This window comes from Dermacentor andersoni, chromosome 1 (genome assembly GCF_023375885.2).
Source record: "Dermacentor andersoni chromosome 1, qqDerAnde1_hic_scaffold, whole genome shotgun sequence".
NCBI classification, from domain to species: Eukaryota; Metazoa; Arthropoda; class Arachnida; order Ixodida; family Ixodidae; genus Dermacentor; species Dermacentor andersoni.
In genome coordinates this window covers 170,246,605-170,267,900 of record NC_092814.1, presented here as the reverse complement: position 1 = coordinate 170,267,900, position 21,296 = coordinate 170,246,605, and the positions used below count along the sequence as shown (strand labels likewise).

Sequence of the window (21,296 nt, the reverse complement as noted above, 5' to 3'; positions counted from 1 at the left end):
TGGCGTAGGGAGTAAAACATAAGAGCGCATGCTAGTGCACGGCCAACCTAAGGCAACCACGAAACATCTGAGCGGCAGGCGCTATCAAATATTTGTGATACACCGGCATCGTTCTCACGCATTTCAAGTCTAGTATGCTTGAAATTACCATATGTCTACGCTAGCCTTGCTGCATGAGGCCCATGGCGCTGCTCAACACAGCGATCACTGCGGTTGGTGAGCCAGCACGATACATATATAAGCTGTGTGCTTCGGCATTGCCTTTTTGGCCTGTATACAGCCATAATATATGAGAGGGTTCGCATAAAAAAAAATGCGATGGCTATTTTTGAGCGCAAAATTTCTGTAATACGTGTGAGTGCGTCGTAGAGAACTGAACGAACACAACCGAAAAAAAAAAATTCGGTTATCATCCTCTTTCTCTAAAAAGCAAGAGAAAACGGGCTAACGCCGCACAACGTTTATAAATATATAACCGCTGATGCCATATGCTTGGACCATGCGCTATATAGAACAAAAATATCTGTAATCCAGCACCTACTACTGCTTAATTAGGACGCTCGCGCAGTTCGTAAACGGTCGCTTTGCTGGACAAGCTTATTTCAGACTGTAAGGTATGCTGCTATTACTAGCCAAAACTATTTTATTCATGGGTGGAAACCTCATCCATCCAACGAAGTAGTCACGTAATGTAACCTGCAGCGAACAGTTTGAACGCTTGTCAAAGTATAACATCACAGCTCCGGCCTTTCGTAGCAGAATGGTACCCATGCTGTTACAATCGTCGCGTATGTTTCATGGCTCCTAAACCGTAGCTCAGAAATAGAGGATAATACTGCAATAAGGTGACATCAGTGATTGGAACATTCATAAATACACAATTGATATCTGAGGCTGATTGTAGGCTCAAATATGCGCGCACACATCGCGCTGCGTGTTCCGTCCACCTCAACGCCAGCAGAAATTCCGGCCATGACGCCTTAAACCAGTTCGGCACGTCTCACAGAACCGTTTACCACGTAGAAGACGCACGTCGTACTAAACAGACCGCACGACCGCGAAAACAAACGCCAGAACCTACCGCCGAGCGTATACCTGCCATGCAAAAGACCGCTTTCACCCAAGCCAGTATGGCGCTGCTCATAGGCGGCGCCACTGCGTTCACAATATGGCGGCGCCTACGAAAAAACGGTCTGCCATGCAAAAGACCGCTTTTATCCAAGCCAGTATGGCGCTGCTCATAGGTGGCGCCACTGCGTTCACAATATGGCGGCGCCTACGAAAAAATGGTCTTATATTCCCATGACGGCACGGCGCCCCTTAAGAAACTCCCATAGACGGTGGCGCCAGATTCCCCTCTAGGTGTTATAGTGAGAAACTCTATGGCGTCGCTCTAATGGCCTGCCCACCATGCTCATTCCTCCTTCAACTGGCAACGCTCTTCCGCATACAGCGCGTGCTCACCATTCTTTCAGGTGGGGCAAGGTCACAAAAGCCCGCTGCTCTTCCTCAGGGTGGCTAGAATGGTACCCCTCTTGGAGTCACTTTTACTACGACGTTACTGTTTCGTATATTGAGGACATGCAGAACCCATCTGCGGTAACGTACGTTTCTGTTCAAAGAAATGCGTTTGCACTTGAATTATCTGTCGCTACTGTTCGTGCTTACACTGTCGCTGATGTTGAAGCAATATTACGACGACCTTCAAATCACTCTATTCCTACACCAGAATCAGAAAAACACATATGTTGAGGGCCGTGGACTAAAAGCAACAAAACGGCTTGAGGAGACCTACGGTCACTTCAACTTGGCGCAGACGGACGGGAACGTAAGCGCAGGGCAAAAATATTGGTTACCTTTACAAAAAAAAAAGGCGAATACAAAATGGGTATAACAAGAAGTATCATCGTATACACGTCGAACGCGTGTTACCACAAAGTGACACAAAGTAACACACATGTAGCTCAATGTAAAGAAAAGCAGGAATACAGACAAAAATATAGCAATTTCATTTTAATCAAAATATATTCGAGAAACATAAGACCAAATGCGAAAGTGAACGAGGTTCTAGTACAGACATAAGAATACTACAGCATTTTTTTTTGCAAGCTGCTTAATTGTGGCTTTAGTAGAATACACAGATTAAGAAACACAGTTTAAATGGTATGGTGCAATAAGTAGCGTAACATCGCACCCGAAGCAACTATAGCTGCTTCGGACGCCTGCGTGATGATGATCACCGTATATTATCTCTCATGCGCCTCTCACTTCGTGGTCAGATCGGTTTGGAGCGCTCCGAGACAGAGGATGACGTTCTGAGAGAATCATGTGAACCACTTGGAGCAGTCGAGTTCTTTTACCCGAATGCGCCGCCACTTTTCAGAGAGTTCGAAAGTGACCAATCGAATACGCCGTATACGTCCAATTTTACCTGCAAGGAATGCGTGGTAGAGCTTGAACAGCTAAAATATTCGCCAGTACTCGGTTAAAGCGAAGCTTTCGTTGTGGCATCCTACGGGTTTTGATGTTGTAGTAGTTGGTGGTGGTGGTGGTACTGTAAAGATCAGGGTGTGGACGCCGGACGATGAGGAGCGGAGACGTGCGGAGAGGAGGAAGGGTGAGAGGAGAAATACTCCGACTGGTTGACGCAATCTATCACGTCACCAAGCACTATAGGCTGGGGCAGTGGAGACAACTGGCCACCTAAGTGGTGTTGAGAGAGCACGCGCGGCGGAGTTGGCATGGTGCACCGGCGTTCGCTCGGCCGTAGAGGCCGTGTGTGTACCCAAAGCGTCGTTTATCCTAAATCCCACAGTGCGTGGGATCTGCACGATAAAAAAAAAAAAAAAAACCAAGGCTGTTCGAAGATGCATTTCTTTGTGCTCTCTGGCCTGTTCCGCAATTCTCGGGGTTGCATAATTTTACCCTTGGAGAGACGGGCGGAATCACGAACTATTGTCATCAGCCCCTAGCCGCATTTCAAGTTTGGAGATACAACTGATTTCTTATTTTGCCGATAGGTGTAATAAAGAGTTTTATACCATCAGCATACGTATTGTAGTTTACGGAATACGAAAACACCAGTGACGTAAACAGCAGCAGCAGTAGCGTAGTAGCGTGGTATTGTGGTTGTTTGTATAATCACATAGTGTCAGAAATGTTTTTCCGCTGTTCTCGACGAAGGACAACAAAAAAAAAAAAACGCTATTCATTTATGAGTGTGCCTGTCAATACCTTTAGGCCACCAGATAAACTGCATCATGGTCTATCCTTGCAATAATAGTATAATGCGCTGTGGTTGAACATACGGTATCAAATGGGACTACCAGTGCTGACGTTGACGTCTACATCTCCGGTATTCTGTAGATGGTAACATGTCACGCAAGGTGAAATTCTCTAATGACGCGTATGTCAGGAACTGCGCTCTCACGGAGACGCACTCGCGGCACTTCGCTTGACTGGCGCTGACTTCAGGTTGCGATTCCGATCGTGTCCTCCTGGTCAATGTTTGGAACATTGTCAATAGTCTATGAGCCGTCGTACAGTGTCTGTAGAGTAGGAATCAAACTTAGAGGGACACCTAATGTTTAGTATACGATAGGGCTAGGGGATTGGTCATTTAAGCTTACGTTTAATCGATTAATGATATAATCACAATTAATACTGTTTGTCGCGATTAATCGGTTGAGATCGCATGAGCACAATCAAGCAAGCATCGACGTCGTCACCGCACTTGCTCAGCAATATGAAATTAAACGACAGATATATCTACAATGTTCCAAATTAGACAGCGCCTGAGAGCCTCTCAGGACAGAATCCACCGAAGTAAGCTACACTTCTAGACGGTGGATGAAGAGTCCAGCCTCTGGCTGCAGCTGCTATTGCATGGGCATAGAACAAAGGGCCAGCGACAAGATAATAGCAATTTTATATTTTTAAACCGGACTTTCATTATGTTCAGTAAATGAAACGAAATAACTGAAAGCGTGCTGTTCCGGATAATAATGGCTTTACCGCAATGTAGATGTGTAATGCGGAGAAGGGACGTGAGAATTATTTGCCGAAGTACTTGCCGATACTGCGCCGCCTGCTTTATTACAAATCTTTCTAGTTAGACCCAGGTTAAAGGAGGTTAAAGGTTAAAGGATGGTATTTCCGACTTTTTATTTTTTTACGTTAAATTAATGTCCCAGACCTTGAAACCCTGGGAAAAATAATGGGAAGCCTCAGAGCACCCTAAATAATTTACTGCATAATTCTAAATAATTTACTTATAATTTTGTATAATTGACTGTATACTTTTCTACGAACCAGGGCCCGTATTCACAAGTACATATTGCGCCAGAATTGTTTGTAAGAGAAAATTTCAGGCAATCCTGATGCCGGAAATATCATCAGTGAAGCCGGCTGGCTAATGGCAAAGAGAACTTACGACCGAAAAGCTTTGTCAATTCAGATTTCACAAATATTTTCTTTCGTAAATGTTTGCCATTGGCTGGCCGCCTTCGCCAATGGCATGTCTATCGTCACCACTGTCTGATTTTTTCTCTTACGAACAATTTTGGGGTAAGATATTTTTGTGAATATGGGCCCAGTAGCGGTTTCGTTTCCCAGGAGATGTTCGTGTCATAACGTGATGGCACAGAAGGTGGTCACGCGGTAGCAGAACATGCCGACGTTTTGGCACTCACTCCGGTTCGACCGGTCGTCTAGCCATGCTCGCTGCGCGGCCCGATGTAGGATTGGCCATAACACAAATAATGCTTAAATGCGTTTATATGGTGTTGTAGTTCTCTGCGCATACACATTTAATCAGTATTCTTCCCTCGATAAACATCATGTACAGTGCTCACGGAATGAAGTGCGTCAATTTAGGGCTAAGTAATGCGCATACTTTCGTTTCAACCGGCTGCAGTTCGCGTCACATCGACGTAATTCTGGCGCGTACACTTACATCGGAGTCCACGCCTTTGGTGACCAAATTCCTAGCGACACGACATGGTGCTCTCACGTACTTTGCACATATGTAGGGTTCTACTAAATGCTCCGCGTCGCATTTCATTCCGTGAGCACTGTACATCGCCTTCGTCCTCATCACATCGCTGCGTCGAAGTTTCACAGTTTACATTTCGGCACAGCTTGCGAATAGTGTAGTGTATAAACATCTGCACTGCATGGGAGTACATGTTGCATGGGATGAAACTAAACGCAACTGTGTGCGTCAAATGGCAGTTGAATAGAATTTTAATACACACCGCTTGAGTAAAGCTTCGCTTCAGATAGATCCCAACATGTGCGATGGTCTGCATAATTTTTTTCTAGGGTTTACAGGTCCAGGATGTTCATTTAACACGCACACATACAATAGAAGGCGCCAAAAATGTCATGTCAGTTATCCTCTAACCCTAGCTACGTACGCTATGTATGAGGGCCCGTGTCTCTGTACGTCTCATGACTGGACTATAGCTGGCAGAGAACGTTAACAAGCTTCTTTGCCCCCGCACCTATAGACTACAACTGCATCTGAGCAAGTTTGATATTGATTCGCGTACATCTTTATGCTTTTTTACATACAGATAAACAAGTACGCTTGTCAATATGCTTGATTGGACGTGCTTGATATATAGATAACCTAGATGTCGACTCACACAAAGTGTCACTCACGTGATGTTAAAGCCAACGGCTGAATTCTAACGCTCTGGGTTAATATATTGTGCACCTGGGAAGCATTTGAAACATTTCCGGAACCGCATTTTCCCTCGTATTTTATGAAGATTCGGTGTCCGACGTGAAATTTAAGGTTTCCTGGCTTGATAGCATGTATGAGTGAGGATGCAGCACGTTCTCGGCGTACACGACACCAAAATACTAGAAAGACAGGCAAAGTAGACGGCTAAGCGGAGAGTGGCCTTTTTTTTTTTTGCATATAGATAAACAAGTACGCTTGTCAATATGCTTGATATGGATGTGCTTGATATATAGATAACCTGGATATCCAATCACACAAAGTGCCGCTGACGGAATGTTAAAGCCAACTGTAGATTTGTAACATGGTTTATTTTGTCTTCAAAATGTATCAGAATAAACGACCAATTTTGAGTTCTTTTAGCTAAAGTATACATAAATCTGATTATTTGATGCAGAAGTTCGGATAAATCGGGTAATTTTCTGTATAGACGTCCAGCGTCTATACGGTCAAGCGAGGATTCAAGCGAGGCTAGCTTCCCTGTTTCATCTGTTTATTTTTCTTTCTTAGAAGAGTCCCCATGACTACAGATCAGGGAACATAATAAAAGATTACAAATCTACTGGCCTTCGCATCTAACGACCTGCAAAAGCTAGTCAAATGCTGGTTAGATGTTTTCTTTAAATTATACGCATAATTATTTGTAGACATCGAATATACTTTGACATGATAACAAGCGCGACAAATCGAATGCGAACTCTTTTTCTTCTTCAAGGTAAAGAGGCGACGGACCACAGGAAAGAGGAAAGCAAGTCACTAAATGGTGAACTATTGATTGTGTCAAGCAGCAAAGGCCAGCCTTCGAACAGACGTGAACGGCAACACGATGAGCACGAAAGAAAACAAGGGTAAGAAGGCGAACAAGGACAAAAAACAAGCTAGCGCAAAACCGAAGGAAGACGGGAAAAAGCGAACGAAGTCATCCAAACGGACAAAGTCAAGGGATCCGTCCGCCTCGAAAGCGTCCAAGTCAGGGAAGAAGAAAGATCGCACCGCAAAGAAACGCGGCGACAAATCACACGATGGCACAGGGGCACCCTCCGAGGGTAAGCCAGTCTCGAAGAAATCCAAACCACGCCAGCAAAAGACAGCTTCGAAAAAGGACGCCTCGAGCAGCCATAAAAAATCGAAGTCCTCCAAGTCTCACAGAAAAGGTGGAAAGGGATCGAGCGTCAAGCGAAAAAGTGTCTTTAGCAAACTATATAGGAAGCTCAGGGGCTCCAAGATCAAGGCTAAGAAATCGAAGAGAAAACCAAGCTCCAAGAGTGGCAAGGCGTCTGAATCGTCTAAACTGACCCCGACAGCCAGCTTGACGCAACCTATAGGAACCTCAGACGTGAAGCAGCCTCCTCCTGGAGACCTCGCGTCGTCCAGCAAAGTGCCAGATCACAAGGAAAGCGCGCCCGAAGACAAGGATCTCAAACAAAAAGCATCCGAGCCGACGATGCCGGATCAGAAAGCACCAGACGCAAAAATTCCAGAGGACAAGATGCCGGACGGGAAAACTGTAAAGCTAGTGGAGGTTAGCGAGCCTAGCAACGCTTCTGCTCAGGAGGTGAAAGCGAGTTCGAAAAACGCCGGGGTTGTCGACGTACCTGAGCAGACAGGCAAGCCTCAAGGCCAGAAATCTCCCAATGCTCTCAAAGAGCCTATCGAAAAAGTTGATCAAAAAGACCCAGCTTTTGCACCGGCTCCAAAGCAAGGCGATGAGAAGCTGCCTGAGACTTCAAGAGAACCGGCACCGGTGCAGCAAGACAAGACAGCGACGTCACCGCCGGTAAAGACGGCAGCGTTGGGTATGTCTAACCAACCTAAATTTTCGTGCAGTGTGTTCCGAGTGGTTAATCGTAAAGTCAGCGGTTTATAAGATATATATATATATATATATATATACATATGCTGCGTTGACGACCACAAGAACGGATACTTTACAATTTGTATTTTTTTCAGGGTGTTTCCTGAGTTGTTCGCTTATATGTGGCAAAGAAAAAGACTGTGCTGTCCTGCGCCGAATCTAATGAAGTTTTTTCGCTGATCGCTCTGGAGCAGGATTTTTCGCTCCGCGACGGCGAATCCAGATTTCACAGGTCGATCTGGAGCGGGTTCGCGCTTTCCACTGGTCGTTTCGGAACAGCTCGCTCCGCGCCGGATCGCTGTCACTACTAGCTCCGCCGCCGAAACGCGGATTCAGGCGCAAATAGGACGAGAAGCATACGTCGCTTCCGCCCGTTGAGGGATGGCGACTTTGGTTGCACGAGCGGAAGTTGGTTTGTGTGACATGTGCGCAAAAAACTTCCGATATAATCTACCACGGAGCATTTCTGCGCTCCACTTTCAGAGTCAGATGGATGAACTTCCGAGCGCTTGCTCCAAAATTTCGGCAACCGCTCCAGATCGACCAGTGAAAAACACCATAACACATGGGGGAGGCAAAAAACCGGTCTGCAGGCAAGCGTGATGAGCACTGTATCAAGCTGTAGTGAGGGACTTTGCGTAACTGCCACGTGTGTCATATGACATGAGAAAAGAAAAATTTAGACCGTGTGCAAAAGAGGTTAAAAGCCCGTACTTTTGGAACATTTTATTAGCAGTTCGGTCCTCAGCAAGTACATATTACGCACCACCATGAGCCGAATTAACAATTAAGCGGCTCCAGGTGAGTAACGTTAGGGCGTATACTATAGTGCAGTCGCGAGTTGAAGCTAGTATGTTCTCAAAGCCCGTACATTTTGTTTCCAAAATGTGTCAGGAAATGTATTGGTGTTCCGTGGAGCGTTGTCCCACAGTAAGGCTTTTGGCGAAATAATACGTAGAACTCCAGCGTATCTTGCTTCACATTTTGGGGACAGGGACTTCGGAACTTCACTTGTCTCAAGTCGTTTCTAAAGTGTAGAGAGCTCCACCTCTGACTGCATCCTAAAGTCCACGATTGCAACGTACAGGCAAATGTGCGAGTCGCTCTTATGTTTACTGGTGCGGTCGCGAATATTGTCTTTCAGAAAAAGCTAGCTTTATCTCCAATACGCTGTCTACTTTAGTAATTGTATTCACTACACGTGGTATGGAATATTCTCTGATGAGCAAGATTATTACCTACAGTAACAATAATGAGCGTACGCGCAGCGACTTTTGCAATATACGAACTCCAGCGGCACCACAGCTGAGTTGGAGATATACGAAAAAAATGCAATTTCCTTTTCGAGGACAAAGAACATTCCTTGGATTGCTTTCTTATGCAAAAACAAAAGAGGAAATAATAATAAATTTGTTCAAAAGTTGCAGTTTCGCTCGAGGGTCAAAGCATTGACAACGAAAGCACGTTATTAGAATTTTACACGAAGCATACTTGTAGTCATACCGTGGGCAGTATAAATTGCAGTGAACATTCGCTTACTAACCAAACACACGTGGTGTCATGCGTCCAACGACACACATGAACAGAGTTCATTATATGACCTCGAGCACTGGCGGTCACAACGCTGATGCAATGAGGAAGTCCCAGTGCGGGCTTTGAGTTGCTGCTCCCTTCATTATTTCAATGTGTCGCACTTTTGAAACTCAGAAGATCATGTGACCTCCAAGAGTCGGTGCACGGGACACGCATGCGCCATCGCACTGCGGGACAGCACGGCGACGGCGGTGGTGCCAACGCGCCTGGACTGTCAGTATAATTATTGTCGCAATGAAAACCATTGGAAAAAAGAAAGTGCTTTATGAATGTTTCGTTTGTGTGCACTCTTACGCTCTCTGGCTAGAAGCTTTAAGTCTTGGTCCCAAACGCCATTAGTTATTTATTTTCGTAGCTTAAAAATTTAAAGAGCATGACGCTTAAGTGATTCGACGGCAAATTAGTTTTTCGACAGCGCTTGCGGGAACATTCTTTTTTGTCTGTCGCGATTGGGGAAGCACAGGGGTGGCAAACTCTCGTCGGGAATCGGGCTACGTAGATATATGCGCAGCTCCCGAAGGACCCACGCTATAACGTATACCGTATATCCCGGTGAGGGTTGAGAGAACTTACTGGGGCTTAGGCTTGCAGCTTAGGCTCTGGAAGGCCTTGTTGACAGCATACAAAGGTTTTGCATGCCGCGTGTGGGCCCGCTTTCCACGGATTGCCTTGTTTGAGACCCCTAGCATAATGTATCACCACTCGTGGTTCGTTTGGCCTTTCAAGTCGTGACGCAGACGATTTCAAAGCGTTAGCATTTATCTCGTTGCTCAGTTTCGTGTTGTTACTTTACTCAGACCTCCTCTATCATCTCTCAAACCTCATTCACTATCCTCTCTGGTGGAAGCGCACGAGATGACGTGTGCGCTTCCGCCAATAAGAGGGGACAGTTCGGTCACGTGACCCACAGCTTGGCTCCTTGGAAAATCACCAAATGTTGTTGCCCTCCGCGCATCATGGGTGGCGAAACACACATATTGCAACCGCAGTATCGTGGAAGTTCTGTCACGGCGCGGTCACGCCTCGCATTTCTCTTTGTGAGGAGGTGACTTCGCGGCCCTTTGCTGCCGCGTCGCGTTAAACGGATGTGCTTACGAGAACGCCGACGGCTGTGGCTCACTCGGCGCGCTGTGCGCCCGGCTGCGCCAGTGTGTGTACGCTTAGAAAGCCGGCGAACACTAGGGCATCGGATATGAGCGTAGTACTTTAAACGAGAACGCTATAAAGTATCATTTACACTGAAATGTCATGTAGGAAGCTGGACCTTCAGACCTCAAGCAATTGGGCGAGCTTGAGATCGGGCATGAAAACGCTTAGCCCGCACCACACCTAACGCTTAAACATCCGCGGTACGCACTTCTAACCGTCATGTAATTTTGAAGACAAGGTATTCTTAGCTGACTTCACACGTATTTGGCGTATTAGCGTATCTTGCTCCAGAAAAAAAAAACGGCCCTTTCTTTCCGTCATGGCGTCGTAGCGATTGGCAAGAGGTATCAAAACGTAGGTCTCAAGGGGCCATAATGAGTCGCAGACTATGTAAAATCGACGGTACCGGCGTAATTGGCGCCAGTATAGTAGGTAATGAACCACATTGCACTTTACCCCCGGAAAGAGTGCATCACCTTAGGTAGAATTATATTGAGGCAAAGCCGCCGTATGGCAAAAGTCAGGCTTTTGGGAAATGAAGCGAGTTCGCTTAGAGTAAGCAGTGCTCGCGCGTGGCACATGTGTCTGGAACGCAGCTTCTGCGGTGCCCACAAGAAGCGAAAATTAGTCGCAGAGTAGCTAAAATTAACAGTACGGCTGTAATTAGCGCCAGTATAATCGAAAATTAACCACGTAGCCTCACAGATTGCACATTCTCCAAGATCAGCCGACCTGGGCTCTTGGTCAAACAAAGAAAAAGTAAACCAAGTGTCGATGCTAAATAAGACAAGGTCGACATTGCGCGTGAAATACAATGGGCGCGTTAAGTTAGCGCGCTCCGAACTCCAAAGGAGCACGCTCGAGTGCGCTTGAGTGCGACGCCTTCGGAGCTTAACTTAACGGCCATTTTCGCCGACTGTTTTCGGGTGCACGAACGCGCCGTCTGGCGAATGTTATGTTGCTTCCGCATCCGCTATCGCACTTCGCGCGCTTTTCGAAAATGGCCCCGCCGACCGTACTCCTGCAGTTCTTGTTAGATAATGAAGAGGTAGAAGAACTTGACGCGCGGCGACGGAGGCAGCAGCAGCGGCTTACGTATGCGATGCAAGCTCAACGTTCGCGCCAAGCTCAAAGCGCGCCAACACGTTCCCGATCTCGCCTGAGAGCAGCTTCAGACGCCCGGCTGCGCGGCGGCGGGAGGAACGAGTGGGCGAGGAGAACTGACTCGCATCCACTCGCATCAGTGGAAAGAGTAGGAAACACGTCATCTTTCCGGAAGCCGTAGCAGGCGCGTGCTCTCGCGCACCGTTTCCAGGATGGGCATAGAGTTTCTCACTATAACACCTAGAGGGCAATCTGGCGCCACCGTCTATGGGAGTTTCTTAAGGGGGCACCGTGCCGTCATGGGAATGACGGTATATGTGTCTGCGAGGCTCGTGTTGGCTGGTGTTGTAAGAGGCTTCGTCTAAAACGTGGATATGGCTACGCAAATAGCGCGTTCTCAAAGTAAAATCTCCATAAAATGTTTCTATTCACGCATATTACATCTTGTTGGAATCGCACCGCTGGCACGAGTTGATGGGGTCTCGGTGCTGACGCCCGTTATTGCCAATGGGTCGCAAGCCCCAAGGGTAGCGTTGGCCTGGCGGCCTGGGGCACTGGAAGCATCCGAAGGTCCCGGCAAAGCAAGAGAAGACTGGTAACAGAACAACTTGTTTATTCTAACATAGCAAAAGAGCGGCCGGTCAGGTCGACCGAAGTGGAGAGACGGGAGAGCACGTAACTCAACAGTACAAATCGGAGCCTCTCTCCTGGCGTCCGGGGGCAGCTGCTCTTATACTCTCGGCGTCGCGGTCCAAAAGGGAAGGTCACGGGATGAAGGTCACGGGATGAAGGTCACGGGACGGCGGAGCATGAGCCCACGACGGCGCGCACGGTCGAGCCGAGAGACCTGCTGAACCGAGTGTAGTGACGCATCGCCAACCCTCACTTGGGGAGCTCCGCTCCCCGGCTGCCGCGCTTTGACAAGCGTGGGCACACACACACACACGCACACACGAAGACACGTGGCACTGAAACACGCCTGGACACGCTTGGCGGGGAAGCGTTGAGGCGGCGTCGCACGGGCCAAAATGTCCGCCGCTTTGAACGAAGCCCCGGCGTCCGTTGCATCCGCGCCGGCATTACCGCGCGTTGTAGGCGAAACGTAACAGACCGCCCCGCCGGGGGAAGGAGATCCCGATGGTCAGGGGACTGCATCCGCTGTCCGGAGGGATGTCGCTCGATGATGCTCATAACCGAAGTCGGGCGTCCTTTGGCGTTTCCTGAGCGCAGCGCACAGAGAAGGCCTCGTTCTCACGTTCAGGTGCACACAGGACACTGCAAAGTGACTTCGGGAGAGTTGACATTTTTGTTCTCGTTTCCGGCAAGCGTTAGAACTACGCCGAAAGTCAACCGCTCAGTCAGCAAGCACGGCACAACCCTCACTAAGCCCTGCCAGGCTCTTTCCCCTTTTATACTGCTGCCTAGTTCCTTACAGTAGTTTAGCAGCACTCAGAACGCGTCCACAAATCGGAAAATTGCACTAGAAAGCACATCATCACTTTGAAACACTACACAAAAGCAATAAGTTAAAAAAAATCCTGCCTCAGGAAGAAAAACATCAGTAACAAGCAATTTTGAGGCTGATTCCCACGTTAGGGGCTTCGACTTAAGCCATCGGCGTTACCGTTGAGACTCCCCTTTTTGTAACGCACCTCAAAGGAATATTGTTGCAAAGCGAGGCTCCAGCGCAGGAGGCGGCCATTTTTGGGAGAGATGGTCTGCAGCCATTGGAGAGGGCAGTGATCCGTTTCAATGATAAACCTCGAGCCGGCTAGGTAACATGACAATTTCTGAACGGCCCACACGATACACGCACACTCTTTCTCGGTGGCGCTATACGCCTGCTCACGACTGGTCAGCTTACGACTAGCATACAGGACGGGGTGTTCTACTTCTCCATTTTCCCGTTGGCACAGTACAACGCCCATGCCTCGCTCACTAGCATCACACTGAACAACGAACCCTTTTGTGTAGTCGGGCGATCGTAGCACAGGCTGGCTTGTTAGGGCGCTCTTTAGGGCGCTAAAAGCTCTTTCCTTCGTCTCATCCCAGACGACTGTTTGCGGCTCTGTCTTTCTTAGAGCATCCGTCAAGGGAGCCGCGATATCAGAGTACCTGGGGATGTACCTCTGATAGTAGCCGGCGACACCTAAGAACGACCGAATATCGGTCTTCGTGCGCGGTTGCGGGAAGTCTCGCACAGCGGCCACCTTTATTTCAGAGGGGCGGCGTCGACCCCGACCAATCACGTGTCCGAGGTAGACAACCTCGGCCTGTGCTAACTGGCACTTGGGAGCCTTGACTGTCAAGCCCGCATCGCGCAGGCGGGTTAGCACTGCCCGCAAGTGCGCCATATGTTCAGGCCAGGATGCGGAGAATATCGCTACGTCGTCTAGATACGGTAAAGCGAATTCTTGCTGTCCCCGCAACACTTTATCCATGAGGCTTGAAAAGCAGTATGGCGCGTTCTTCAAACCAAAACTCAAAACTTTAGGACGGAATGTCCCCATTGGTGAAATGAACGCCGCATACCTACTAGCCTCTTCTGTAAGTGGAACCTGCCAATAACCCCTGACAAGATCTAGGGCGGAAATAAACTGAGCGCTACTCACTCTCTCAAGGCGCTCCTCGATGTTAGGGATCGAATAAATTTGATCCTTAGTGATGGAATTAAGCCTGCGGTAGTCGACGCAAGGACGAGGTTCCTTGCCCGGTACCTCAACTAAAATCAAAGGGGAGGTATAATCACTCTCACCCGCTTCAATAACACCGAGCTGTAGCATTTTCTTTACCTCAGCCTCCATAATATCGCTCTGGCGGGGTGACACCCGGTACGCCTTGGATCGTACTGGCTCTGGGGAGGTAAGTTCTATGTCATGAGTAAGGACAGAAGTCCTACCAGGCCTCTCAGAGAACAGACCTTGAAACTCTTGTAAGAGCTGGTGTAGTTCGGTTTTCTGCTCAGGCGACAGCGATGCTTTACTTATTAAGTCACTAATGACTTGATCGGTGTCTTTCCTGTTCGTCACTGAGCCTAGTCCCGGAAGCTCGACCGGAAGCTCTTCTAACTTTCCCGCATCGGGAATTTCCTCTCCAGTATCTGGTGCCTTTAACGCTACAGGCTCAATTTTATCCCGTTCGGGCGTGCTCTGAATACTAGCTTGCTGCGCCTCTGACCCTTTCTCCTCGTTCAACAACGTCGGCCCCGCAACTACCGCCTTTGCAGCGAGCTCCCGAACCTTCGATCTGGTTAAGGCCTGAACGCTAGCCTCACCAAACAAAAGCCCCTTCTCGCGCAGGAGGTGATCGGACCTGTTCGAAAATAGGTACGGGTACTGGGGGGGCAGCATAGATGACACTGCGGCCTCCGTCTCAAGTGCTCCGAAAGGTCCTTCAATAAGCACTTTTGCTACCGGCAGACACACGCTATGAGCTTCCACTGCTTGCTTGATCCATGCGCACTCGCCCGTGAACATATCGGGTTCTACGTAAGAGGGGTGAACTACATCCATTGTAGCTGCGGAATCGCGAAGCACTCGGCACTCTTTCCCGTTCACGAGGAGGTCTCGCATGTAAGGCTCGAGAAGCTTCATGTTCTCGTCAGTGCTGCATAATGACAAAAACACGACTTTTGGTTTTGTTTCTGGACACTGCGCCGAAAAGTGACCCGGCTTCTGACACGTATAACACACGCGCACTTGCCTCATCTCGAACCGCTTTCTGCGTTCGGCTTCGGCTGCCGCCGTCTCCTCACGTTCGGTCGGACACTGCGCCGAAAAGTGACCCGGCTTCTGGCACGTATAACACACGCGCGCTCGCCTCGTCTCGAACCGCTTTCTCATGGGCGTGAACTTCGGCCTCTCAAACTTGGAGCCAAATTCACCCTTTTGACCGTCCTTAGCTCCGCGAGCCCGACGCGTCACAAACTCCTCGGCTAGCTCAGCAGCTCGAGCCACCGTACTAACGTCTGGCCTATCCAAGACCCAGTACCGCACGTTCTCAGGTAACCGACTATAAAACTGTTCTAGCCCGAAACACTGCAGAACTTTCTCGTGGTCACCAAACGCTTTCTCTTCTTTGAGCCACTCCTGCATGTTTGACATAAGCCTGTACGCAAACTCTGTATATGACTCACTTCTGCCTTTCTCATTTTCCCGAAACTTCCGACGGAACGCCTCCGCTGACAGCCGGTACTTTTTTAGCAGACTCGATTTCACTTTGTCGAAATCCTCTGCCTCCTCTCTCTCCAAGCGAGCGACTACGTCGGCCGCCTCGCCGGGTAGCAAAGTGAGCAAGCGCTGTGGTCACGTTTCCCGAGAGAACCCCTGCTTCTCGCACGTTCGCTCAAAGTTAACCAGGAACAAACCAATGTCCTCTCCAAGCTTAAACGGCCGCATCAGGTCAGTCATTTTGAACAATACTCGTTCTCCTGCACCGTGTGCCTGACTTCCATTACGAGCGCGTTCCATCTCTAGCTCGAGACGCTCCATTTCCAAAGCGTGTTGACGGTCGCGCTCTTCTTTTTCTTTCTCTTTTTGTTCTTTTAGTTCGCGCTCCTGTTTCTCTTTTTGCTCTTTAAGTTCGCGCTCCTGTTTCTCTTTTTGCTCTTTAAGTTCGCGCTCCTGTCTTTTTGCCGTCTCCCTCTCCTCAATGGTCTCAAGGCATTCCGACAGCTCGTCATCCTCAGCTTCTAACTCAAGAATAGCCCTTAGCAGTTCTGGTTTTCTGAGTTTGTCTGAGACATCCAGACCCAACTCTCTTGCAAGCTCCAGCAATTTCGGTTTGCGCAACGGCTTCAAATCCATGGCTGCTCTGAATGCTGCTTTCTCTACTGCCTACTATTGTCTTGCCGCAAACTAACCCGGCAGCAACGACAACCACAATTACCAGCTCTGTTTCTGACACTAACAAAAGCCTGGCAAAACTCAGAAGAAGAAAGTCCCGCACTCACCAAACCTCGCAGCCAAGAATTCAGCGCAGTCGTTCCGCTGCAGGCAACCAGTCATCACACAGGGCTCGTTGCACTGCTCCCGGATGGTCGTTGTGCTGCTCAGCATACATTCAACCGCATCTCTTCGCTGCTGGCCTCCGTTGTCGCGATCTCACCGCTGGCAACCAGATGTTGGAATCGCACCGCTGGCACGAGTTGATGGGGTCTCGGTGCTGACGCCCGTTATTGCCAATGGGTCGCAAGCCCCAAGGGTAGCGTTGGCCTGGCGGCCTGGGGCACTGGAAGCATCCGAAGGTCCCGGCAAAGCAAGAGAAGACTGGTAACAGAACAACTTGTTTATTCTAACATAGCAAAAGAGCGGCCGGTCAGGTCGACCGAAGTGGAGAGACGGGAGAGCACGTAACTCAACAGTACAAATCGGAGCCTCTCTCCTGGCGTCCGGGGGCAGCTGCTCTTATACTCTCGGCGTCGCGGTCCAAAAGGGAAGGTCACGGGATGAAGGTCACGGGATGAAGGTCACGGGACGGCGGAGCATGAGCCCACGACGGCGCGCACGGTCGAGCCGAGAGACCTGCTGAACCGAGTGTAGTGACGCATCGCCAACCCTCACTTGGGGAGCTCCGCTCCCCGGCTGCCGCGCTTTGACAAGCGTGGGCACACACACACACACGCACACACGAAGACACGTGGCACTGAAACACGCCTGGACACGCTTGGCGGGGAAGCGTTGAGGCGGCGTCGCACGGGCCAAAATGTCCGCCGCTTTGAACGAAGCCCCGGCGTCCGTTGCATCCGCGCCGGCATTACCGCGCGTTGTAGGCGAAACGTAACAATCTTTACTCACCCACGATGCATGACCAAGCGAAGAAAAGCAAGAACAGACGACCAACTGTTTCAAAGCGAGCGCGAACCTTGTCGTCTGTCCTCCAACTTTAGCGGCCCGCTGATACTTTTTACGTAACATGTAGTCGTACACACAATAACAAGTTCTCATAGTTAAACAAAACAAAATTAAAATTAAATTATGGGGCTTTACGTGCCAAAACCACTTTCTGATTATGAGGCACGCCGTAGTGGAGGACTCCGGAAATTTCGACCACCTGGGGTTCTTTAACGTGCACCTAAATCTAAATACACGGGTGTTTTCGCATTTCGCCCCCATCGAAATGCGGCCGCCGTGGCCGGAATTCGATCCCGCGACCTCGTGCTCAGCAGCCTAACACCATAGCCACTGAGCAACCACGGCGGGTAAACAAAACATGTTTTCGCGTAATAATAAAGCTAAAACAGCTTTTCACGTGCTGTTTTAGTAGAAAATGAATCATTGTGACAGACGGAACGGTACTTGCCAAGCGCGTCTTCAAGGTGTCCTGTCTCTACGAGAACGATGCCAATCCGAATCCACAATATACCGGCATTCCCATGCATACCACAGCGCAGCAGCGCCAGATTTCCCTCTAGGTAATGTAGTGAGAAACTCTATGAGGATGGGGCGCGTAGAGCCAACGCCTCCTAGATAACACAAGGCCGGTGCACTTCGATCCGTGACGTCATGCTACCTTGCCCGACTGCCATAGTATCTAATGGGGACGCTCCCGATCGAGCCGCGGTGGTTTTGGCGTCATCGTCTTCGTCGCGCTGGGCTTGGCAATGGAAGTTTCGGTCCAAGTAGCATGATGTCACAAATCGGAGTGCACCGGCCTTGTGTTATCTAGGAGGCGTTGGTAGAGCGCGCTCCGCAATCACGCACCGGAAGTCGCTTTTTAGCCGTTAAGTTTAGAAGAGCGCACTCTGCTGGCTAGAGCGCGCTCGAGCGCCTTAACTTAACGCGCCCATTAAGAATAAGGTACGACATAAGTGAAAAATTAATGTGAAAAAGAGACACTATAGAGAGATATAATAAATCATCGAATCACTTGGCCCACTATGTACGTCGACCTTGTTTTCTTTACCGCCGACACCTGGTTGAGGCTTTCTTTTTTTTTTGTTTTGTTTCAGCAAATATACACTCTTAGAAAATTTTACTCTTTGGGTCGCATCTTGTCCCACAACAATAATTGTTATCTGTCTTGCCCAGCATTTCCTTTCTTTAACGTTGCGAGCCCGGTACTTCCAAGTCACCAACAGCTTGCACGTTATCAGCGTGAGACATCATTCTCAACAGGAAAGTAGCGAGCGCTGAGTTTTCAAGAAAGAAACGCAAGCAAGGCAGATTACTATTATCGTTGTGGGACAAGATACGCCCCAAAGGGGTGTAAACTTTTTAAAGAGTCTACTATGTATCGCTGCAGTATACACTCTTAGAAAAATTTACACCCTTTAGGGCTTATCTTGTCCCACAACCATAATCGTCATCTGTCTTGCCCGCGTTTCCTTTCTTTAACGCTGCGAGCCCGGTATTTCCCAGTCACGAACGGCATGCGCGTTATCAGTGTGACGCAGCATTCTCGACAGGAAAGTAGCGAGCGCCGAGTTTTCAAGAAAGGAAACGCAAGGCAGATGACGATTATTGTTGTGGGACAAATATACACCCCAAAGGGTGCAACCGTTTTAAGAGTGTACACATTCTAAAAACAGTTGCACCCTTTGGTGTGTATATTTCTCAAGTATTATTGCGCAACAAAAAAGACACGGACGTAAGAGAAGAAGAACGCACACCAAGCGCAAACTTTCAACTAAATTTATTGGGCCACTGAATCGGTTTATATATGTGAAGCAGTATAGACTGCGCATGCGCTTACATGAAGAAAACGAACTGCACATTCGTGTAACATACTTATGAGTCATGTGATGCCGCCTCCAAGAAACTGACTTCTTAGGCACAATAAATTTAGTTGAAAATTTGCGCTTGGTGGTGTGTTCTTACGTCCGTGTCTTTTTTGTTGCGCAATAATACTTGAGTAATGGATTACTGACTTGGGCCCGGGATGCTGCTCTCATTAAGTGTATATCTGCCACACAACAATAATCGTCATCTGTCTTGCTTGCGTTTCCTTTCTTGAAAACGCTGCGCTCGCTACCTTCCTGTCGAGAATGCTCTGTCATGCTGATAACTCGCATGCCGTTCGTGACTTGGAAGTGCCGGGCCCGCAGCGTTAAAGGAAATGCGGGCAAGACAGATGACGATTATTCTTGTATGGCAAAATACACCCCAAAGGGTGCAGACGTTTTTAGAGTGCAGAGCGTAGCTTATTGAACGTACGTTCTGCTGCTGCTGAGCTCTAAACGCAGCCGCTTCAGCCTCGTTCCGATGGGAGCTGGGATGCAAAAAACGCATTTGATTTCGCGATATGTTGCGAGCCCCTGGCGGAAACCCCGACGTACTATGGCGTCCCTCATTGCGGACTATGCAGGCTTTGTTACTTTTTTTTAGCGAATGTGCATATTCTTGAGGAATGCTAGTGAGGCGCCCCTCTTTGCATGGTGGCGCAGAGGCTGTCCAGAGTGACAATCGCGCTCCAAGCGTGGTGGAGGCGGGCCCGATTGACGGTCAACAGCAGCAGTCGTCTAAGCTCCGTGAGGAGGTCATCCAGCCGGAACGGCTGCCCATCAAGGACGAAAGTTGGCCGGACACCGCAGCCAGCACGACCTTCACTTGTCCAGAGGTATGTGCCACGTGCTTCTGTGGTGGTGCGAGCCGCGTAGTTATTGAGACGTCGATAAGAGTACGGGCCATCTTTCTTGGGCCGCGCGACCGGAATATATATGCCCGCGTGGATACTACGCGCCTCAGTGTCTGAAAACCTCGAGCGCTGACTTGCCGAGGCACGGGAGCAGTGATACCACAATTTGTTGAAAAAAATTGTTTTTTTTTTATCATGTAGGTGTGTGGCCCTCTCATCATGCACTAAAAGAAGCTAGAACCTGTTGCTGTTCCCGTGACCACCGGTCTTGTCCGAGACTGGCATGCCAATGTTTTTCTGTGGCTTTATTGCCGTTGCGTTCCGGGGATGTCGAAAAAACACCCGGGGCCTCCCAAGTTCTTATCAGTGGCTTGGCACATTGAAACACTGCCTGATGAATCTAGCTGACCAGATAAAATTATGTTCCAGTTATAACTCAAACACATGCTCTGTCACTCATTGCAAAGTTACAAAAGGCAGCTCGAACTGGCTGCCGATAATAAAACCATCAAGAAGGGGCACACTATCATTGAGTCTAGTAGTGACATACACAAAAGTATTAAAAACGCGAAAAAAGAGCAATACAATTGACCAGTTCGTTCACGTTCAAAAAACAATTCCCATAGTTCAAGAAGTCAAGAAATGAACAGCCGCCCGAAGTAACTTAATACAATCGGCGTCTTGAGCAAATGGAAGACAGATCGCGTGTGAAAATTATTCTCAGCACTTGCTGAGTTCTTGACTAGCGTTTCATAATATGTGATCGAAATTTCTTTAAAATATAGGGAGGATGCAATAATTAAGCGATTTCCCCGGGATTGCTACTATCACAGAGGCGTAAAATAAAATATAACAAGAGATAGAAATGAGATAAATAATTATGCGAACTAGACTAATGAACTTTTTAGCCGAACAAGTCACATGATTGGTCTCTGTATGAAATACATGAAGCCCATCATCCGAGGAGCTCATAACCGTTTCCAGAAACGCAAAAAATTGACGTGACAAATTTTAAAGCTCAATTAATTCCGCCCAATTTCACATAGAATTTAAGCGAAACTGAACTGCCGAAGAGAGCAACTGTCACGCTCTTAGTGGACCCCCTTGACTGAAGTGACTGCTTACTCCTCACCGTCGGACAAGCACGAAGCGACCGAGATCGTGGCTTGATAATGACTATTCAAAAGGCGCAGCGTGACTGGGACAGAGACAAAGAAACACAAACCACATCACAAGCGCTGACTAACAACTGGTTTTATTTGGACCTAAACCGGC

General features: G+C 48.6%; 1 protein-coding gene across 1 annotated transcript in view; it reads left to right on the top strand.

Moving 5' to 3' along the window:
* LOC126547400 (uncharacterized) overlaps nt 1–21,296 on the top strand; it is a 45,024-nt gene that overhangs the window by 7,229 nt on the left and 16,499 nt on the right. Inside the window, exons 2-3 of the mRNA XM_050195386.3 lie at nt 6,462–7,542; nt 19,831–20,003. Coding sequence (XP_050051343.1) covers nt 6,573–7,542; nt 19,831–20,003 — 1,143 coding nt within the window. The 5' untranslated portion in view covers nt 6,462–6,572. The remainder of the gene's footprint in view (nt 1–6,461; nt 7,543–19,830; nt 20,004–21,296) is intronic.